Genomic DNA, 17,301 nt, shown 5'->3' on the forward strand with positions numbered 1-17,301 from the left:
TTTGTCCCTTTGGCTTCGTCTTTGCCTTTTGTATGGGAGATCGGTCCGCTGGAATCGGCCGATCAGCTCTCGAAGCCCATAACAAGATTTCGGGGACCTACTTATGCAGGGCCCTACCAGTCCTCTTGGGCACCTGCCTCCTGGACCAGAACCCACTCTAACCGAATGGCTACACTTTCCTCTCCTAAACTTCCCCGTGAGCTCTCTCGCTCCCTCTGTTCTATCCTTTGTCGAGCGGATACAGTCGACTCGTGGCTGTGCCTGATCCGTAGCCCAAATATTAAAAAGTTTCATGGATAATCTGATTTCCCATGGTGGATTATTGTGCGTGCTTTGTGCTCAGGCTCGGTAGTCCCACTCGAAATCATAATAGATTTCGCCGGGTGCGCCTGTAAGCATAGCGTGTGTAATGAAAATCTGCGCAGGTCTCGTTCGCCCGTCGACAGGTGAAGCCTGAAGTGGCCAGCAGTGGGAGCAACCGCGTTTATCAATAGATTTATCGCTCAGCGTGTTATTTACGTCGTTGCGTGGCTTGATTCATAGGTTGTGAATATTTATGCAAGAAATCCGCGCGGGAGATTGTGCCTGTCGCCTGCAGCCCGTGGCCTTCGCGTCGATATCGCGATAAGATATTTTGGACACGCCTCGAATTATCCGAGTCAGTCTAAAGTCGCGTTATTTTGTATACGGTTAATCGTCACTCGTGCAAATATACGTTGCCAGCGCGATTCTCGTCTCGCGCTACAGTCCGATACGTGGATCGATCGTATTTACGAACGCACGCTCAGCCATTCGATACACATTACGTTAGGTCCCTTACGAAAGACTTTCACAACAAAGCCAAGCACTTGCCTAATTGCCTCTCGCATTGCTTGCCAATCAAATTCATTTCAGTTCTTTTTTTTCCCTTTACCGAACACGCGCAAGGCTCGTTTTATGCCGACGGGCCAGTCTTGGGGTCTGATGATTTTTCAATAACACCCATGGACAATGAGGTCCCACTGTTCGTCATTCCCGTCGTCGCTGTAATTGCCGATTGCTCATGTCGCTCGATTATTGTCCCGATACTCGGAACGCGTATCGACGATAACAGCGGGTTTTGCCAATCCTGTAAAAGTTATCGACGAGAGCGTCATAGCTGTCGTCGCGACGTCTCGGCGCTCTGCCTTGATTACACTTCGAGGACAGATTTACGTGGAATTGGGTCTGATTGGGTGCGAATCAGCTGATCGGAATTGTTAGTCGCTCGTCGGGCTAATTTCGTCGTTTGATCTCGAGGCTTTTCGAAATTTCGACTCCAGCGTGATTGAATTTGGAAAAATAGAAAATTTACACGGGCAGTCCCATCTGCCGTTTTAGCCCAACGGCTTGTTTACCTGGTACAGGGAAAAAGGGACGTAAAAAGTCCAAGTTTGCTGTGACGTCAGGTTGGGGGTATCTAGGGGGTCGTTGTTTGCGCAATGTCAAAAAATACACAGTAAAGCGCGACGCTTTTATTGCGGTTCCCACTCGCCGTACGCAACACATGTGTCAGCAAAGTGCTGCTTCATTTCGCTCCCGTCGATCTTTTTACGCACTCGGTTTTGTTCGCTGGGCGTTTAGGAAAGGAAAAAAAAGAAAGATCGTGTCAGCTGTGACTGTTCGTCGATCGGTCGTCCATTAGTATAGAAGCCCCAGTCGCAATGGCACAATGGAACCCGCTTCACTGGGCACAGAGGGATGGATATTCGTGTTTGTGTACTTAGGACGAGCAGTACTGATACGGCACGACACGACGCGCCGGGCTGGCTGGGACGAGGGGCAAGGAGGTCACGTGACCTCGGGCTCCACGACTTCTGTATGCAAATTCCTTCTCTTCTGTCACGTTATTACGCGTCTGTTGACGTAACGGCCACTCTGACGTTATCGGTTGGAATTTCCTGCATTGGAGTCCGCGGGGACCCAGCTCCGACAAAGTGCAGACGGGTGTACGTCCCTGGTGGAAAATTTTATTATCGTCCAGCGCGACCCGAATAAGTCGTTCGTGCGCGTTTTCGGAAATTTCGTCGCAGAAAATTATTATTTTTTTTTTTTATCGAGTTCAACGATCTGCCGGACGCGAGGCGACGCTTCTGCGGAAATTCTAAAGGCCTGCTCTGGGGTATAGCGTAGTCGAGTGCAAGGGAGACAGATCGCAGTACCTCGTAGTCGGTAAGAGCGAGAAACAGCTTGACGCGTATACGCGTGTAGTTGGGGGGGTCTTGTCGGCCGGAGGCAATTGTTGCGAATTGTCATAATTGTGACAATTGTTGCAATTGGACTACGAGCGGGGACCGTATACGCGTCTAGTTTCGAGAGACTAGCGAACTTCTTAGGTTCATCGATGATAACGATAGCGCGATAAAATTTTTGAAATTTATCCGCACGCTGGCTCGGGTCCCTCTTAATGATATCGGACTTTCTACTTTCTCGTGGGATTAGCTCGGCGATCGGCTACGCGAATCAGGGAGAAATGTCTTGTAAAAAGATTTGCGTCCTTGGGCGGTGGGACGAAGGGGGGGAGCAGGGGGAATCGAATTTACTGGTATCGCAGATTTTATTCGACGTCCCGAAATAGTTGATTTCACCGTGGCGACCCTGTGCCGTGTATTCTTGGAGGTTTTCCTGGTAAGGCCAAATCCAATGATGACGATGATGGTAAAATTCTAATCGGCCGAAACTGAAAAAGGCCAAGAGCCAGATAGGCAATCAGCAGCAGATGCCACCGTAATCGCATTCCGTCCCTGGATGTTTCTGACAATTAGTCTAGAATCTATTGACACGAATCGCCGCGTCCATTACCAGGTTAAGCGTTGAAATAATATCTAACCCTACGCAGCCATTCTCAGCACGCGGTCGCTCTCGCTGGCCTCTGGCTTTGGAGTCCCGACTTAGAGAGTACAATGGGACAGGGTAATCCACAAAAATGTCCCCATTCTACTCGACCGTCCTTCCTCCCCGTTGATCCCTTAAAAGCTACTTTATTGCCCGACGATTAGGGATGCTGGGATTGGCACGGAATAAAAAGAACACGCAGAGAGTCACCGGGCCGATACAACCCGTTAGGGATATAGGGATTGGTACTTTTTTTTTTTTTTTTTCAAAATTACTTTTTTCCAAACTTTTCTATTTACGTATCCAGTTCCATTCTCTTAGCCAACGGATTCATCGCTCATCGCGTCATCCGTTCTACGACGAAGCTGACGTCGTCGGGTTTATTCGAAATTAGCAAGACCAGTCGAATCGTCCTTCTCTTTCTCATGCATAGCCAGCCCGCTCTATCTGTCTCTCATTCTGCCAGCGCACTCTGCCGCCGGCGTCTATACACGGGTGAAGGGGCGCTCGCTTGGGAAATAGGAGCTGGAAACGGAAGCGGGTCGCGTTCTCACGAGATGACTGGACCACCGGGTCTCGCCCGGAGAGAAGGAGCGCTGCCCTGGACCGATCCTCCCGTCTTCTACGTAATTCTCCCGATGACTCACGCGACCGCCAACCACCCCAGTTCGCCCGTGTAAGAACGAGGCGGCGAATAACCCAGGGAGACCCTGAACGTCTCTCGTCGCGTCATAAAGACGTGAGACGTCGCCAAAGTGGACGCCCGTTAATTCATTACCACGAGAATAATTAAACGGGGACGCGACTGGGCATCAGCCTTTAATCTTTAATTCTCCAATTAATCCACAGCGAGATTAATTTGACACCGTGGGCGTCGCGCTGCCGCTGGACCGCGATTAATTATTTTCTGCATGATCGAGGGGGAAATCCTATCCGCAGCTTCCTCCTACGACCTCCTGTTCCTTGCCCCCCCCCGTCTCCCCTATACCTTCCCCTCACTTCCACCAGTCCGAAATATTCTAACTGTCAGTCCAGGGACCAGTCTTGGGGCTTATTTAACAGTCGACCCCCCCTGCTTTCGACCCCTAACCCAATATTTCTCCAGTCGACGACGTTTTCTTCGTCCCCAAATCCATCCTTGATCCTTTTTCTCTTAGCCTCGGGCCATGGCCCTTTTCTCCATTTATTCGTCCTTCAATTTTATATTGAATCCCCTTCTAAAGCCACTACGTTCTCAGACGCTTCCTGTTTGCTCAATGGCCACAGGGATTAATCAGCACCAGATAAAGCAAGCTCAGCCATTCAATTCATTTAGTTTGAAGCAATACATCCTCAAGGGCATCCTTAGTCCTTTTCTAGGCTCGATTACATTCCAAGGTATATATATGTATTCCAGTACACGGGTACCGGAAGTGGACGTTAGCCAGGCGATGTCACTGGCAAATTAATCCACGTGCGACCAACGTGCACCGTCGTTCCTGTATGTTACACGAAGTAAACTCCTGAATAATGTAAGACAAGCGTGCTCCCGTTTTGCTTAGTAAAATATTAAAAGCTTCCCGGGAAAGTCGATCGATATGCTCGAACTCTCGGCGAGTCCAGTCTACGTCGGCCCGAGTACCACTCGCCTTTCTATTCAGACAAAATATCAGTGTGCGCTGCGCGTCCGTAGAGCCCCGTGTTGCTCCATACGCCAGCCCACCGTGTCTCCGTATACTCGTGCCTACTATATACCAACTTATTACGCCGGTACAGACGTGTCACTACGTAAAACTAGCTTATATCTCGTAAGCGTTCCTTTCGCTTGCTAAGCGCTGAGATCACGTCGGGACATTACTGCAAGGCGACGCAGTCGTCTGAGAACCGACAAACGATTGGACGAAGGTCTTGGAAAGAAATAATAGATGCCTGGTTATTCGGTCGCTGGTAAACATCCAAGCGAAAGAGAAGGTTGAGCTTGGTTTTCACGTGCTGGAAGCACGTGCGATCGAGTAAAGCGTATACGAGTTCGATTAGACTGCTCTTAGACGCCATCTGGTAGCTGATTATAGAGTCGTCGAATTTTTTCATCATACTTATGAACACGTTTGGATCCAACTGTCATGACTGTGAAACATTGTTCTATCTGCTTTCCAAGTCTCAGGGGTCTTTCCTATGGCGTGACGCACTGCTCCATTTATATTTATTTTGGTTACGCGACGTGAAAAGGGACGCCCATGAGATTTCACGGCGCCCGTTTGATATATGGGCCAAACGATTTTGCCCCCTCTCTCGTAGATACACAGCGCGGCCGGTCTTCCGTTGGGACGTTCGATTAGCCATTTGCTTCTTGGAACGGCGCTTTGGTGATATTCATTTTTCTTACGCGAACTCCTCGTGAAATATTCTTGGAAGACGTCTCACGGTGGAGTTCGGCCCTTTTTATCTCGTTTACAGCTACCCGACGCGCTCTGGCGTCTAACTGGCGTCTACTGGCGTCGTACTTTTCTCGAGTCTTAACCTATATATAGGTAGAGCCAGTCTTGCACGTTCGGTCGGCTGTACCATTGGAATGCATAAAAGCCAAAGGGCCTTAGACATGCAAAATTACGTGTTTATTATGTCTCTCCTTATCTTGAGCACGTGAACCCCTATAGCGCTGTCTCTCTCGCACTCACAGTAAGGATAGAGAACGACGAAATTCTAAATAAGCTTCAGGAGTTAAAAAGTCTACCGATATACCTATATTGCATCCTTCCTCTGTACAGCACGGTTAAAAATTCTCGGACTACGGCCAATGGCGGTTCTGTGAAAACATAACTCTCCCTTCTCTGAAAATCTAGACTAAACATCTCGTCTATGCCGGAAGATACTACTGGGGTGCGATCGCGTGTCTGAGACGGCGTGAAAATCTTAAGAGTGAATTGCCATCAGACAGGCTTCAGTCTGAACAAGGCACAGACTCTGGGATCTGTGAAAAGATTTTGCTTTTTCGTTCGCTTGAAGATACACGATATCGTACCTCTGGTTTCGTCTTTAGAATATCCAACGGTAAATGTATAGTCGGTACGTTTTTTTTTTAAAGTACTAATGCAACGTGTAAACCTCGTGAGTCACTCGTAAGGATATTGGTCATTTTCTTAGTTGACTGTACGTCATACGTAATGCACTGTGTGTGTGTATATATATATATATATATATATATATAAAACTGTTATCTAATGAGATTTTGGTTTTTTGAATGTTTCGTGTCGCTACGAGGAAGGACTTTTATGTAAGCATCGATTCAGACCCACTTAGCCTCTTGTAATGCGGCAACAGGCGAGCCCTAATCAGATAAGAATTGGAGCTTTCACAGTTCAGTGGTCAGATAAGGTGGATAAGAAATAAACTGGGGCAAACTTGTCATCGGATCGAGTTGCAGTACGCCTCGGGTATTGCTGCAGCTCGCGTGCAAGCGACGTTATAGAGCTTTGAATACATGAGAAGCTTATACGTAAAGATTCTATTAAGAGAGCCATTCCAGCCTGTTAACATTCTCCCTGTCTATTTATGTTTCAGGTGAGTCAAGGTGGGAAAGGAGCAAGTCTCTCGAGGTCTCGCCGAAGGATTTTACCGTCTTTGCTCACTTACGGACTTTCCTCGTTCTCCCCTCCGAACTCGAGGAGGAGTAAATTTCACGCGGAGGACGCCGATATACGGCTGGCCAAGTGAAAAATGAAACCCATAAGCTCCATCCGCTTCTGCGTTACGACGAAAAGTTCAAACGGCTTCCGTTGGGTCTTGCATTTTATTAGCTTCCACTTTATTGGCCACGAGCGTAACCTGCCGTACTCGGAATAACGGCGAAATGGGGTCTGGCCTTTAATGACGCTGGATCCGACGGGGTTATCTTTTCTACTTCCCAAGGAGATAAGAACCGGGGACGAGAGTTGGGTTAATTATTAATAATATCGGAAGTAACTCCATGCGCAATGAGATAGCGGCAGCAGGAACGCGTATACACTATACTCGTGCAAGCACAATAAGATACTTAAGTCTCGCCGTGTTAAAGAGTACCGCTGCCAAATACTTGAGCGTTACTCGCTCCGCGTTGCACGTGCAGCTGCAGCACCTGCGTCGACGCGACTGACTCCTTTTTTTTGGTCGCGCGTGCGCAGCGACTTTCCAGTCTTCCATCTGCCGAGCGGTAGTCGCGCGCGCATGCGCGGTTGACGTGCTGCTCCAATTGCGTACAATTATCGGTATAAACATCATTACCGGAGCGGAATGCCGATCGAGGACGGAGATAAGTCCGATAAGACGGGACCATGCTGCCCGTATGACTCCTGTGAAACTTTAGCCAAGCCTCGTCTGCTGGATAAGGATGTTTTTCAATGCGATAAATCGCCTCGCTCCCGTCCGCCCTCGGGCTCGTTTACAATGGCGATTCGAAGCTAATGGGCCGTCAGGTCGCTTACCAAATGCACAATCGAGCTACTCGAGGGCACTCGACGGTCTCTCCTTTCCAATGTGAACTTCGTCTTCGAGTGCTCACGCAATGCGAACGCGCACAATAGCCACCGAGTGTTCTCGAATCAGTCCTGCCGATAGACCACGTGAAAATTCAATTCTCGAGTATCACTTTGTTGTTTTCTTTCCGAGGATTTGCCGTCTCAACGCAATTAAATCACCCATAGACTCTCGTATTGGAATTTACGCTTCAGCTGCCGCGCTCGCTCGACTCGTCAACGACTTCGCCGAGAATCGTTTTGGCGACACGAGACAGTATTCGCTTGGTACCCGAATGCGTAATAATACTTATTACGACAGGCTGCCGACGGGGCTCACTACCCCGGTACTTACTGACGTTCTGTGTACGACTATAGTCAAGTTGAGCGAACCTTGACCCACGTTGTAAACCCTCGGAGTATGGGAGACACAATTTCCGGTGTGCCCAAGGGGTTCATGTTGTATTTTTCATTAGGCTTCCAGCCGGCTAGAACGAAAGGCTAATTATAAACGAGCGGCGTATCTATACGGATGTGAATGTCAGCTCGGCACGCGCTCGATCGTAGAACGTTCGTAACGATACTGCTTTAACTGTCGCTCTTGATTACCGTCCTATTGTCCGCGCACGACCTTCGCTTGATCTGACGCTCGGATTCTTTTTTTCTCCACTTTTCACGTATGTGAAAATTAAAATCCATTAAAATTGAGCTTCCGTTACTCGCACTGAGATCTCTCGTGAAACAGCCTGCTCGCTCAATTTCGAGGGCTTCTATGGATTCCCTTTACAGGAAGCTGTCAGTCCTTGCGGCCTAAGAGGCACATGCGTGCCAGGGAGCACAGCCAGGGATAGCCTAGGGACTGGTGCTGAAAAATTTTCAAACTTTACACGTGTTCCTCGAGAGGGAGAGGGATAGAGCGCTTTTTAAATAGACAGAGGAACGCGTGTAATTTTACGTCGAGCCGGAAGGCTTCGTTAAAAATTTCTATTAGTAAATTAAAAATTGAGTCAAACAAACCGACGGATCGAGTCGATGGAATAAAGTTGAAATTTGTATTGGCCGAAAGTAATGGGGAGGTCTATTTGATGCTTTCATAAAACCTGACATAGAACTGTAACGTAATGTGACATCTGTTGAACAGTCACTCCGCCCTCTTGCTCGTTGATCGCTCTGTGGGGGCACCTTTACTCTTCTCTCTCTTTTGCACGTGCGCCAGTCCTATTCGAATTTCAGACCGTGCCTCTCACGTGTCTCGGAACGTGGCCGGACCCGAGTACTGTACTTTTTGCGCTATTCGGTTGGCAGTCGTCGCCAGAGGATCCCTAGGTTACTGAGAATCCTGGGTGAAATTCAATGAGCCCACTGTTCGTGAGCGTTCATCCGTTATTGATTCGTCGCTCGTCGCGCTCGGCTGCACTCTGGAATTCTAACCGTTAGAGAAGCAAGGATTTTCATTGGCTCGATTACAATTTCTCTGGCAGTCTCTTAGCGCGGTTTTATATAAACGTATTAACCGATTACTCGAATCTCTCCTGTAGACCGCAGCTAGGTACTTCGCGAGGGGGGTACGTGCCGCAAAATAAAGCATAATCATCGAACTGCACAATGAGCCCTTATGGCGGAATATATGCAGAGCTGCTCGTAGGACCCGTCGGCGTTAGCCATGAAAATGATTAACGGTCTTGGAATTCGGATGATGGTGGTCAATGAATGAATAGAGGAACTCAATATATTTAGCTCACGCCTGTATACCTATATTGTAGTCTCGTAGGATCGATATACGGCTGAATGGATCCTCGGAATCGGGTTGTGTGTCTGCGATTCTCGGAGTGTCGACGAATCGATATTTATAGGGAACTCGGTTCACAATGAACCACACGGTGGTACGGGAATGCCAAGGCCAGTGTAAATTGTTTGGTCATTCTTTGCCTATAAATTCTCGGGGACAATGGGACTCGCGCGCGGACAGCCGAACGCCCCTAAATTCGACCCAGGTTAAAAAAGTCGCACTCGCACTGACTTCCGGTTTCGGGTTATCTTCAAAAATTGATATAAAAAAAAGCTGAATTAACACTTTTTGACAGCCTTCGAATTTTTGACTCGTCTGTCGTTTTACTATGTAGGCAACAGTACCCCCCGTATATCTGGTAGCAAATTTAACGACATCTTAAATCGTGTGCGACGATTGACATCATTTTTCAGTGAGGATGCTAATGGGCACCTGCATTGTTAACACTTTAACAGGAAGCATAGAGACCATAAGGGACCATAATAAAGCGATAAATTAAATAGTACCCTATGGCAAGGACAGAGGCTGCCCGGCCGTTTTACTCGCGTTAACACTCATCCCCAGGGTAATGACGTGTGAATCTCATGAATAGTACCGCGAACTGGTTTCGCCGTGGTAAACTAGTTTCTGGTCTATTGCTACCACAAAAGCTTTAGGCTTCGTTCGATCTGCGAGCAGTTTTCATAATCGCTTTAGAAACTCTTTATCTGCCGATAGGATTCATTTGCGAGAAATTTATTTCCTATTTTTTTTTTTTTTTTTTTTTTTTTTTTTCCCCACAAAGATCCAATTTCTGGGGTCAACTGACTCTTATATGGTTTTCAATAGATATACTAAAGTCACGGTTGAATCTGTTCCCTATAGTACGTGCGAGCTAACAATTCTCTAATATTGAATGTGCATGGGCTTAAGTGACGTAAAGAATTTTCTATATGTAAAAATTTCATGAATTTCTTCAATTTCATCGAACCCACGGACTTTGCGTAGGCTATTCACTTAGTGAAATAATGAAATAGTCGAATCATTGCGTCATTCAGAAGAACCCCTTTTTACCGACCGGTGACTGTTACGCCCAACCGGTACGACAATGGACACGTGAAAAATACAGGCAGGAAACGATCGAAAGATGATGTTGCTCTATGTATTTAAACGTTGGGTCTATTTATGCGTCATTTATTTGTCCTGCTTCTATAGGACAGTATCTTACCCCCGCGCCCCTTTGTCCCTGTAAACTACAATGAAGCGCAACTATACGGCTAACGTATGTGACATTGTGTCCCCTGCCAAAAAATTTTCATAAAATTGTATACGAGTATACAGCCGCGTCCAGCATCCACAAATGATCCTGTCCCTTCGTTGCCTCAGGCGTTATTCACGTCCCGTGGAGAGAGTGTTTTGATCGGTGCACCATGCCCTGTTATGCGGATACTGGGGATTTGTTTTTCCAGAAAAAAAAAGGAGCTCCATCCCCCTGGATAGCATTTCAAACTAATGAGCTGCTTTTCCTTTTATCTTATTTGTCTCGAGCAAAAAGGAACATCCTTCTTAAAAGAAATACTCCGTTCAGGATCCTGCCTCCCTTTTTGCCTGGCTAGGCCTGCTCCTCGAACAATGAGCTTTTCGGGCATAAGGGGACAGAAGGCAAGATCGTCGACACACTGGAGACCCAGTGTCCCCCTAGGTATTTTATTTCGTTTCAATTTAAACTGATCGCGAGGCTTTATCTTTCATTTTTTTTTTTTTTTCAATGAGCCTGAACTCGCACAAAAGACGCAATGCATTTCTGCGTGGCCTAGCGCCCCCGTGGCAGCTGCTTAACCTGACCTATTCGAAAAACGAAAGGGTACCGGGAGTAACAATGATTTCGACAATTATTCCTGAGCCAATTAGAATTCGCCAGTTGCAATTAGCCCTCGGAGTGCGCCGGGCGTGGCTGGAGCCTTGTAGTTCAACGAATATACGTATACAGTAACCGTTGAGCAGAGTACGTCGTGTTACTGAGAATTGCGCAAGACGATTGCGTAGCGATTTGCCAACTGCTTTGAAAATAATTCTTAATATCCTATTAATAATTAACCACAGCGTTACCTCATTAGACACTCAGACCCTTGGTAATTTTCCAATATAGCGTCGCGTCAGATTTACCGCGTGGTCAAAGCGAAGTTCCGAAGTAGCCCGCGCGAGTGCGCATCGATCGCTCGGATATTCGTAGCGGTCCTCTTGCTCATTTTAAAGCCAACGGAATTAATACGTAGCCCGAGGGAATTTATCCACGAGCCCGGAATGAAAAGGAAAACATTGGAACCCACCAGAGAGTACAAAGTATACGAACTGGAAGGGTTGTTAAGGAGGGTCAAACTCGTAGAAAACAGGAGTAGTCACAACCGCTCGCCAACCCCCATTATAATCGAATTACACACGCACGAGCAAAGCTTCGATCAGATAATTTCGGTACGAACTACTTTTCATATTATTGCGACCTCTCGTGCTACATTGCTATGGTAATTTATTATCGGCAGTAGCACAAAGCGCAGCTATCGCAATGTTACCCGCCTATCATTTATACCTCAGAGGTACAAACGCACCTTTGCCTGGGTGCGGCAAAAAATGTTCCTTCGCTAAACCTCACTGGTTTTCTGCGTCTTAGGCTCCACCAACGTGCCTGCTTACATTGGCGAAGGGGATGAATAGGCCCGTACGTGCAAAAGGGAGTAATGGTAACTCGAGACGTTTTGTGCGAGAAGACCATTTAAACCACTGACTGTAAACACAGTGGGAACTTTAGTGAGCGTGAGAGAGGGAGCAAAGAGAAAGGCGTTGTAAATTACTAAGTTTTGTTTTCTGAGCTGCTGTTTCCGTTAAAAAATTTCGTGTGACGAAATCGTTTTAGGGGATGATTTTTCGTGTGGAAAAAAAATTGTTCGGTGCTTGGAAAATTTTTGACATTTATTTTTTTTCGTTCTAGATACCTCCTACGAGAAGGCCTGTCGAAGGGGTAGCGCTCCAGCCACACCTGTTCTTGGTGCGCGACCTCTGGATGTCACCCCCAATCGTATTGTCGTAAGTATCTAATTGGAATTTGGAAAGTTGAAATTTGAAATTTTTTTTTTTTCAATACCGTAAAATTTATCAACCGACGAATTAGATCCGTACAGGGATGGTACAGTGGCACTGGTATACGAATGGTGAAAATAAGGGAAGTTCGAGTAGATTTATCTCAGTCGCTGACCCTGCTGATAAATCCCGTTTTCATCCGTTGAGATCCCCTGTTCAGGCTTTCTAGCAGTAACCGCTTCTAATTCGTGAAAACGGCTTCTAGAAGCTTTCCCATTGGACGATTAGAATGACAATGGTGGAACAAAGTCGATTACATCCAGCAATGCGGTAAAACTATGAGCAAGGAAAACTGGTCCATGGACATTTACATATAGCTGGATGGACGCGTGAGAGCCGAACGAGCTGCAAGTATATACAGCACGTTAGGTTACGAAGTCACGTGAGCAGACGCCATCGTCGAGGGTTAACGACGTCACTTTCAAAGTCATGAGTCTGTACCCGTATATCTTTTTACAGTCTCTCTAAGGTAAAGGTATCGTATAACCAATGAGAATCGGGATTTAAGGCGCGTAATACTGATTGTTGATTGGGTAACGGTACATCTTTAAAATTAAGAGACGACTGTAAAAGATAGGTTTAGGCAATTAAATTTATCTTCCAAGAAATTTAATTTTTTTTTTTTTTTTTTTTTTTTCCGATAAAATCCTAACCTCAGAAGACATACCAAAAAATAGGTCTACTCGTATAGAATTGATTGTCGGAATAACCGTAATATTTTCTGATCTGATCTTGATCGGGAATACTTCTTTTATATGGATGCTTGCTGTAGCTATAAGACGTTGGTCTGCAGTACGTTCTGCTAGCCGTGAAATGGCAGTAAAGTCGTGTGCAAAAGTTGGGAGTTCCGGCGCGTACGACTCGTTCTACTTCCTCGAGGCGGCGAGTAAAACCGCGAGAAACTCGGTCAACGCGTGGACTAGTCGCATAGAGTCGAGCGCCGCGACGCCCAGTTATATCTTGTGTCTCTTAATCCTTAATACCTTCCCGACCGGAAGACGACTTCAATCCGGTTTTCGCGTCGTTCTCTAAGCCGTTCCTCTCCTGGTTATAAAATCTGGGCAGCTATAAGGGTCTGCGCCCTATGAAGTTCTGAAGGCGACAGGACGCCAAGCGTCGCTCCGAGCTAAGAGACATTTTAAAACAATGAATCAAGATACATAGGAGCCGGTTGTTGCGAGAGTCGAGAGTGAGGCTGCCTTATACATTGTAATATATATATATATATATCGGGAGCATGCGATACAAATACATATATACCTTTAGAGCAGGGCGCTGGAGGAACAAAGAAAGGAGCAGACTGGTTTCGAAACAGGCTGCGAGGCGCCTCGGGATTTGCGCATTGAGAACCACCTCAAGACGTTTTTGTCTGGTCTTTGGGGAGGGTGCCCCGGCCAGGAAGAGAACGGGGGGAGAGAGACGGGGCGAGTAAAATTGTACCGGGGTACCAGCACCGTACCTATAGTGTACCCCACTCACCTAGAGCCCACGAGGGTATTTTTCGGCAACACAAAGGTACCTCGGGGGATAAAACTTCCCTTGACTTGGGGCTCCCCCGAACGACCGAGGTAACATCTGCAGTCGCCGCTGAGATTTCCTTCTGAGAGAACGCGTCCAGCTCGGTATCGTCAGATCCGAGCTACCCCAGGGTATCGGATAGCCGCGTTACGCAGTGACGGTGATATCGAGTATACATCCAGGAAACGTATTTACTTGTGAAATAGCCGATCTGAACTCATCGATAATCAATGGTAGCCACGTGCTGGTCCTGAGACCATCTCGAAATACCCGATGAGCTTGCTCTCGTTCCGTCGAGCAGTTAAAAATAAGTTGACAGTGATCGAGGAAGCTGGCATTCCAAACGGGTATTCGGGTCGTGTCTTCTGGCGGGTTCCGTGTGTTTATCCGTTCGTGCGATTCCACGGCTACGAGACCAGTTTGAAGTGAGCACCTCGACTGGGCTCACTTCCTGGTGATATCGCCGTTGAGACGCGGGAGGATGTTGATCTGGGATTTAACGGGTAAAGACATTTGTACGTTCTTCGTATTGCGCCACGTGCGTTTGACCTGCTGAGTTCAAAGGTCAGAGATACGAAAGGAGGATCAACGTAGCTGCGGAGCAGCAACTGGCTGGACGGTGAACGAGGAGGATGTCGCGTTTAGCCATTGAGCCATTGAGCCATTGAGCCATCCAACGGTCCACGAGTGGACAAGCTCGAGAAGTCATTTCGTGCGCCGTTTACGTTTATGAGGAAGAAAAAGATGTGCCCGAGGACAATGGACGAGGATAAAGTAGTCAACGTCATCGTCAACTACTTCATGAGCAGGGTAAATGAACTGAGATCGGCGGTAGAGAGTCCTTCGATGTGTCTGCTGATCTTGCTCTGGTCTCCGGGATCAGGTGTTTTAGCTAGGCTTGTAAGATCGAGCGAACTCCTTTGTGTACTATTTTGCGATCCTTATGTGACTGGTGTACCCTCTTTTAGTTTAGGTTAGGTTGTAGTAGGGGCGCGTATCTACTTGCAGTCCGGATGGCTGGCTATGTGAAGGCAACGTGTAACCGAACGCGGACCAAACGCAGCGGGCTAGTGTGGGGAGCACTGCGTGAGAGTCTGGATCCGGTAGATTCTACCTTTCACTCGAGCAATGTCACTGGAAATCCTCGAGCAGGCCGTTTTAGCCAGTTGACAATTTCCTCTCGGACGTTTCGCACTCGGGTCTTCGACTCGCTCCGTGAACTCGCGCGTTTCGCCGTTCTAACGAAGCTTCTCACCATTTTTCATATAACTTGCAGAACTTCTTCTCGAAGAGGTCCTTCCGCTCGAACCCATTGAAGAGGACGAAGAGCGTGACGAAACTCGAGAGGCAGAAACAACGTGGTCCGGGTCTTCGGGGTTGTCGCTCGCACGAGTCACTCCTCTGCGGGCAGGCCGTGACCTCGATGGACCTGGCTGCAGTGACGCCCCTGCATCCCAGCCTACTGGGTCGGCCACACTGTTTCCAGGTGACACCCAGCACCGGGGGACCCAAGTACTTCAGCTGCAGAACTGCGCACGAACGAGATCAGTGGCTGCATAGGTATGGAATTTTGTGGAGAATTTCTATCGGGAAGCTATGCTGCTTTATTATGCGCCGGGTTAACCCGAGTCTTTGTTATTAACGCGGAGAGATTGTTTTTACTTGAATTTCGTGAAACTCACGGAAGTCACAAAAGTTACTGGCGTCTCGATAACGATCGGACTTTCTTTTTTAAGTGTCTGCTTTTATTTGTTTCGATATGAAAAAAAAAATTTATCTAGAAGGCTTAACCGTTGGTGAAACTTATTGGTGACCTTTATTTCCTGTTTAGCTTGAGGAAATCTGTACAACCTGATGCCGAGCAGACGAGGCGAACCGACAACTCTCTACAGATTTGGCTACTCGAGGCGAAAGGCGTTCCTGCAAAGAAGCGATACTTCTGTGAGGTCTGCCTCGACAGCACTCTGTACGCTCGCACCACGGCGAAACTTAAGGCTGATCTGTGCTTCTGGGGAGAGCACTTTGACTTTCATCATCTGCCGTCAGTCAATACCATTCAGGTGAATCTCTATAGAGAGGCAGACAGGAAGAAGAAGAGAGACAAAAATGTTCTGATCGGTAGGTTTTATAATTTTAATCACAATAAGACGTCACTGAGTAATAATGATTGTGATGATAAATTCAATTTCCTTTGAATTTTAGGTTCAGTCAGTATACCAGTACACAACGTAACGTCTCGATATCTCACGGAAAAATGGTATCCAGTGGTAGGCGACAAGGGACCACTGAAGGAGCCGCCGGCTCTTCGAGTGAAGTGCCGGTTTCAGTCGGTAGACATTTTACCGGTACAAGTTTATCAGGAGTTCCTCGAATACCTCAAGACCGATTACGCCTCGTTGTGCGAAAAACTCGAGCCGGTGATTGGTGTCAAAGCAAAGGAGGACATCGCAACCGCTCTGGTGGCCGTTATGCAGAGGGAGAAAAAGGCGTCTCAGTTCTTGGCTGATCTGGTCATGATGGATATACATAGAATAGGTTAGTATCCGAAGGAACAAATATTTCTTTATACTGGATATTTAAGTGGGAACCGAAGCTAAAGGATTTTTATATATTTTCAGACGACGAAAGACTCACGTTTAGGGGGAATTCCTTGGCTACCAAGGCTATGGAAGCTTACCTTAAGTTAACGGGAGATCGGTACCTACAGGAGACGCTGGGAGCCGTCGTACGTGGCGCGGTCGAGGGTGGCGACTGTGAAGTCGATCCTTTGAAAGTCTCATCCGTTGCAGCGCTTCACAAGCAGCAGCAGAATTTACGTGCTGCCGTGGAACTTGCGTGGAGTCGAATACTAGGGAGCCATGCACATTTTCCCATGGAGCTGCGCGAATGCTTCCGCATATTTCGCGAGCGTCTAGCTGAAATGGGACGCGAGGATATTGCAGACAATCTCATCTCGGCCTCGATATTCCTCAGGTTCCTGTGTCCGGCCATTCTCAGTCCTTCGCTCTTCAACATTACACACGGTAATTCTCTAAACGTGATATTACACTGTTGAATACGCTTGGCGACTGAGATTTACACAGTGCTTGTCCGGTCGGCCACTTTTATGAGATTGATCAAGGACGGCGAATCCGGGGTAATCAAGGAACACACTCTTCGGGGAGAGGTTGTAAAAGTAATTGCGAAGAAAGGATTCTAATAAAGAGGAGCTGTTACGTTAATAATAGCGGAAGATCTGATCTCTCCTGAAGATAAATTAATAAATGTAATCAGTTCATTAGGTTGGCCACCTGCCGCTCGATTAATGCTTCTTTAGTCCTGTTTTGGTACGATAATCTGCGATAGGATATTTATCTTGTATTTTTTATTCTCCTTTAGAATATCCAAATGAGAAGGCAGCGCGAAATCTCACCCTAGTGGCGAAGACCCTGCAGACTCTAGCGAACTTCACCAGGTTCCAGGGTAAAGAAAATTTCATGGAGTTCATGAACGATGTCCTGGAGCGCGAGGCATCTGCTATGAAAAATTTTCTGCAGCTGATCAGCGTGAGTACCAAAT

The 17,301-nt window shown here is 47.2% G+C and overlaps 1 protein-coding gene across 28 annotated transcripts in view; it reads left to right on the forward strand.

Moving 5' to 3' along the window:
- The window catches only part of LOC107274232 (probable Ras GTPase-activating protein), a 65,214-nt gene that overhangs the window by 42,040 nt on the left and 5,873 nt on the right, over nucleotides 1-17,301 (forward strand). For all 28 annotated transcript variants that reach the window (XM_025091485.1, XM_025091488.1, XM_015753139.2 and 25 more), the window contains 6 exons: nucleotides 12,077-12,171; nucleotides 15,020-15,303; nucleotides 15,575-15,861; nucleotides 15,946-16,278; nucleotides 16,362-16,766; nucleotides 17,122-17,288. In XM_025091485.1, coding sequence (XP_024947253.1) covers nucleotides 12,077-12,171; nucleotides 15,020-15,303; nucleotides 15,575-15,861; nucleotides 15,946-16,278; nucleotides 16,362-16,766; nucleotides 17,122-17,288 — 1,571 coding nt within the window. The remainder of the gene's footprint in view (nucleotides 1-12,076; nucleotides 12,172-15,019; nucleotides 15,304-15,574; nucleotides 15,862-15,945; nucleotides 16,279-16,361; nucleotides 16,767-17,121; nucleotides 17,289-17,301) is intronic.

This window comes from Cephus cinctus, unplaced genomic scaffold (genome assembly GCF_000341935.2).
Source record: "Cephus cinctus unplaced genomic scaffold, Ccin1 Ccin1_scaffold2545, whole genome shotgun sequence".
Lineage (NCBI taxonomy): Eukaryota > Metazoa > Arthropoda > Insecta > Hymenoptera > Cephidae > Cephus > Cephus cinctus.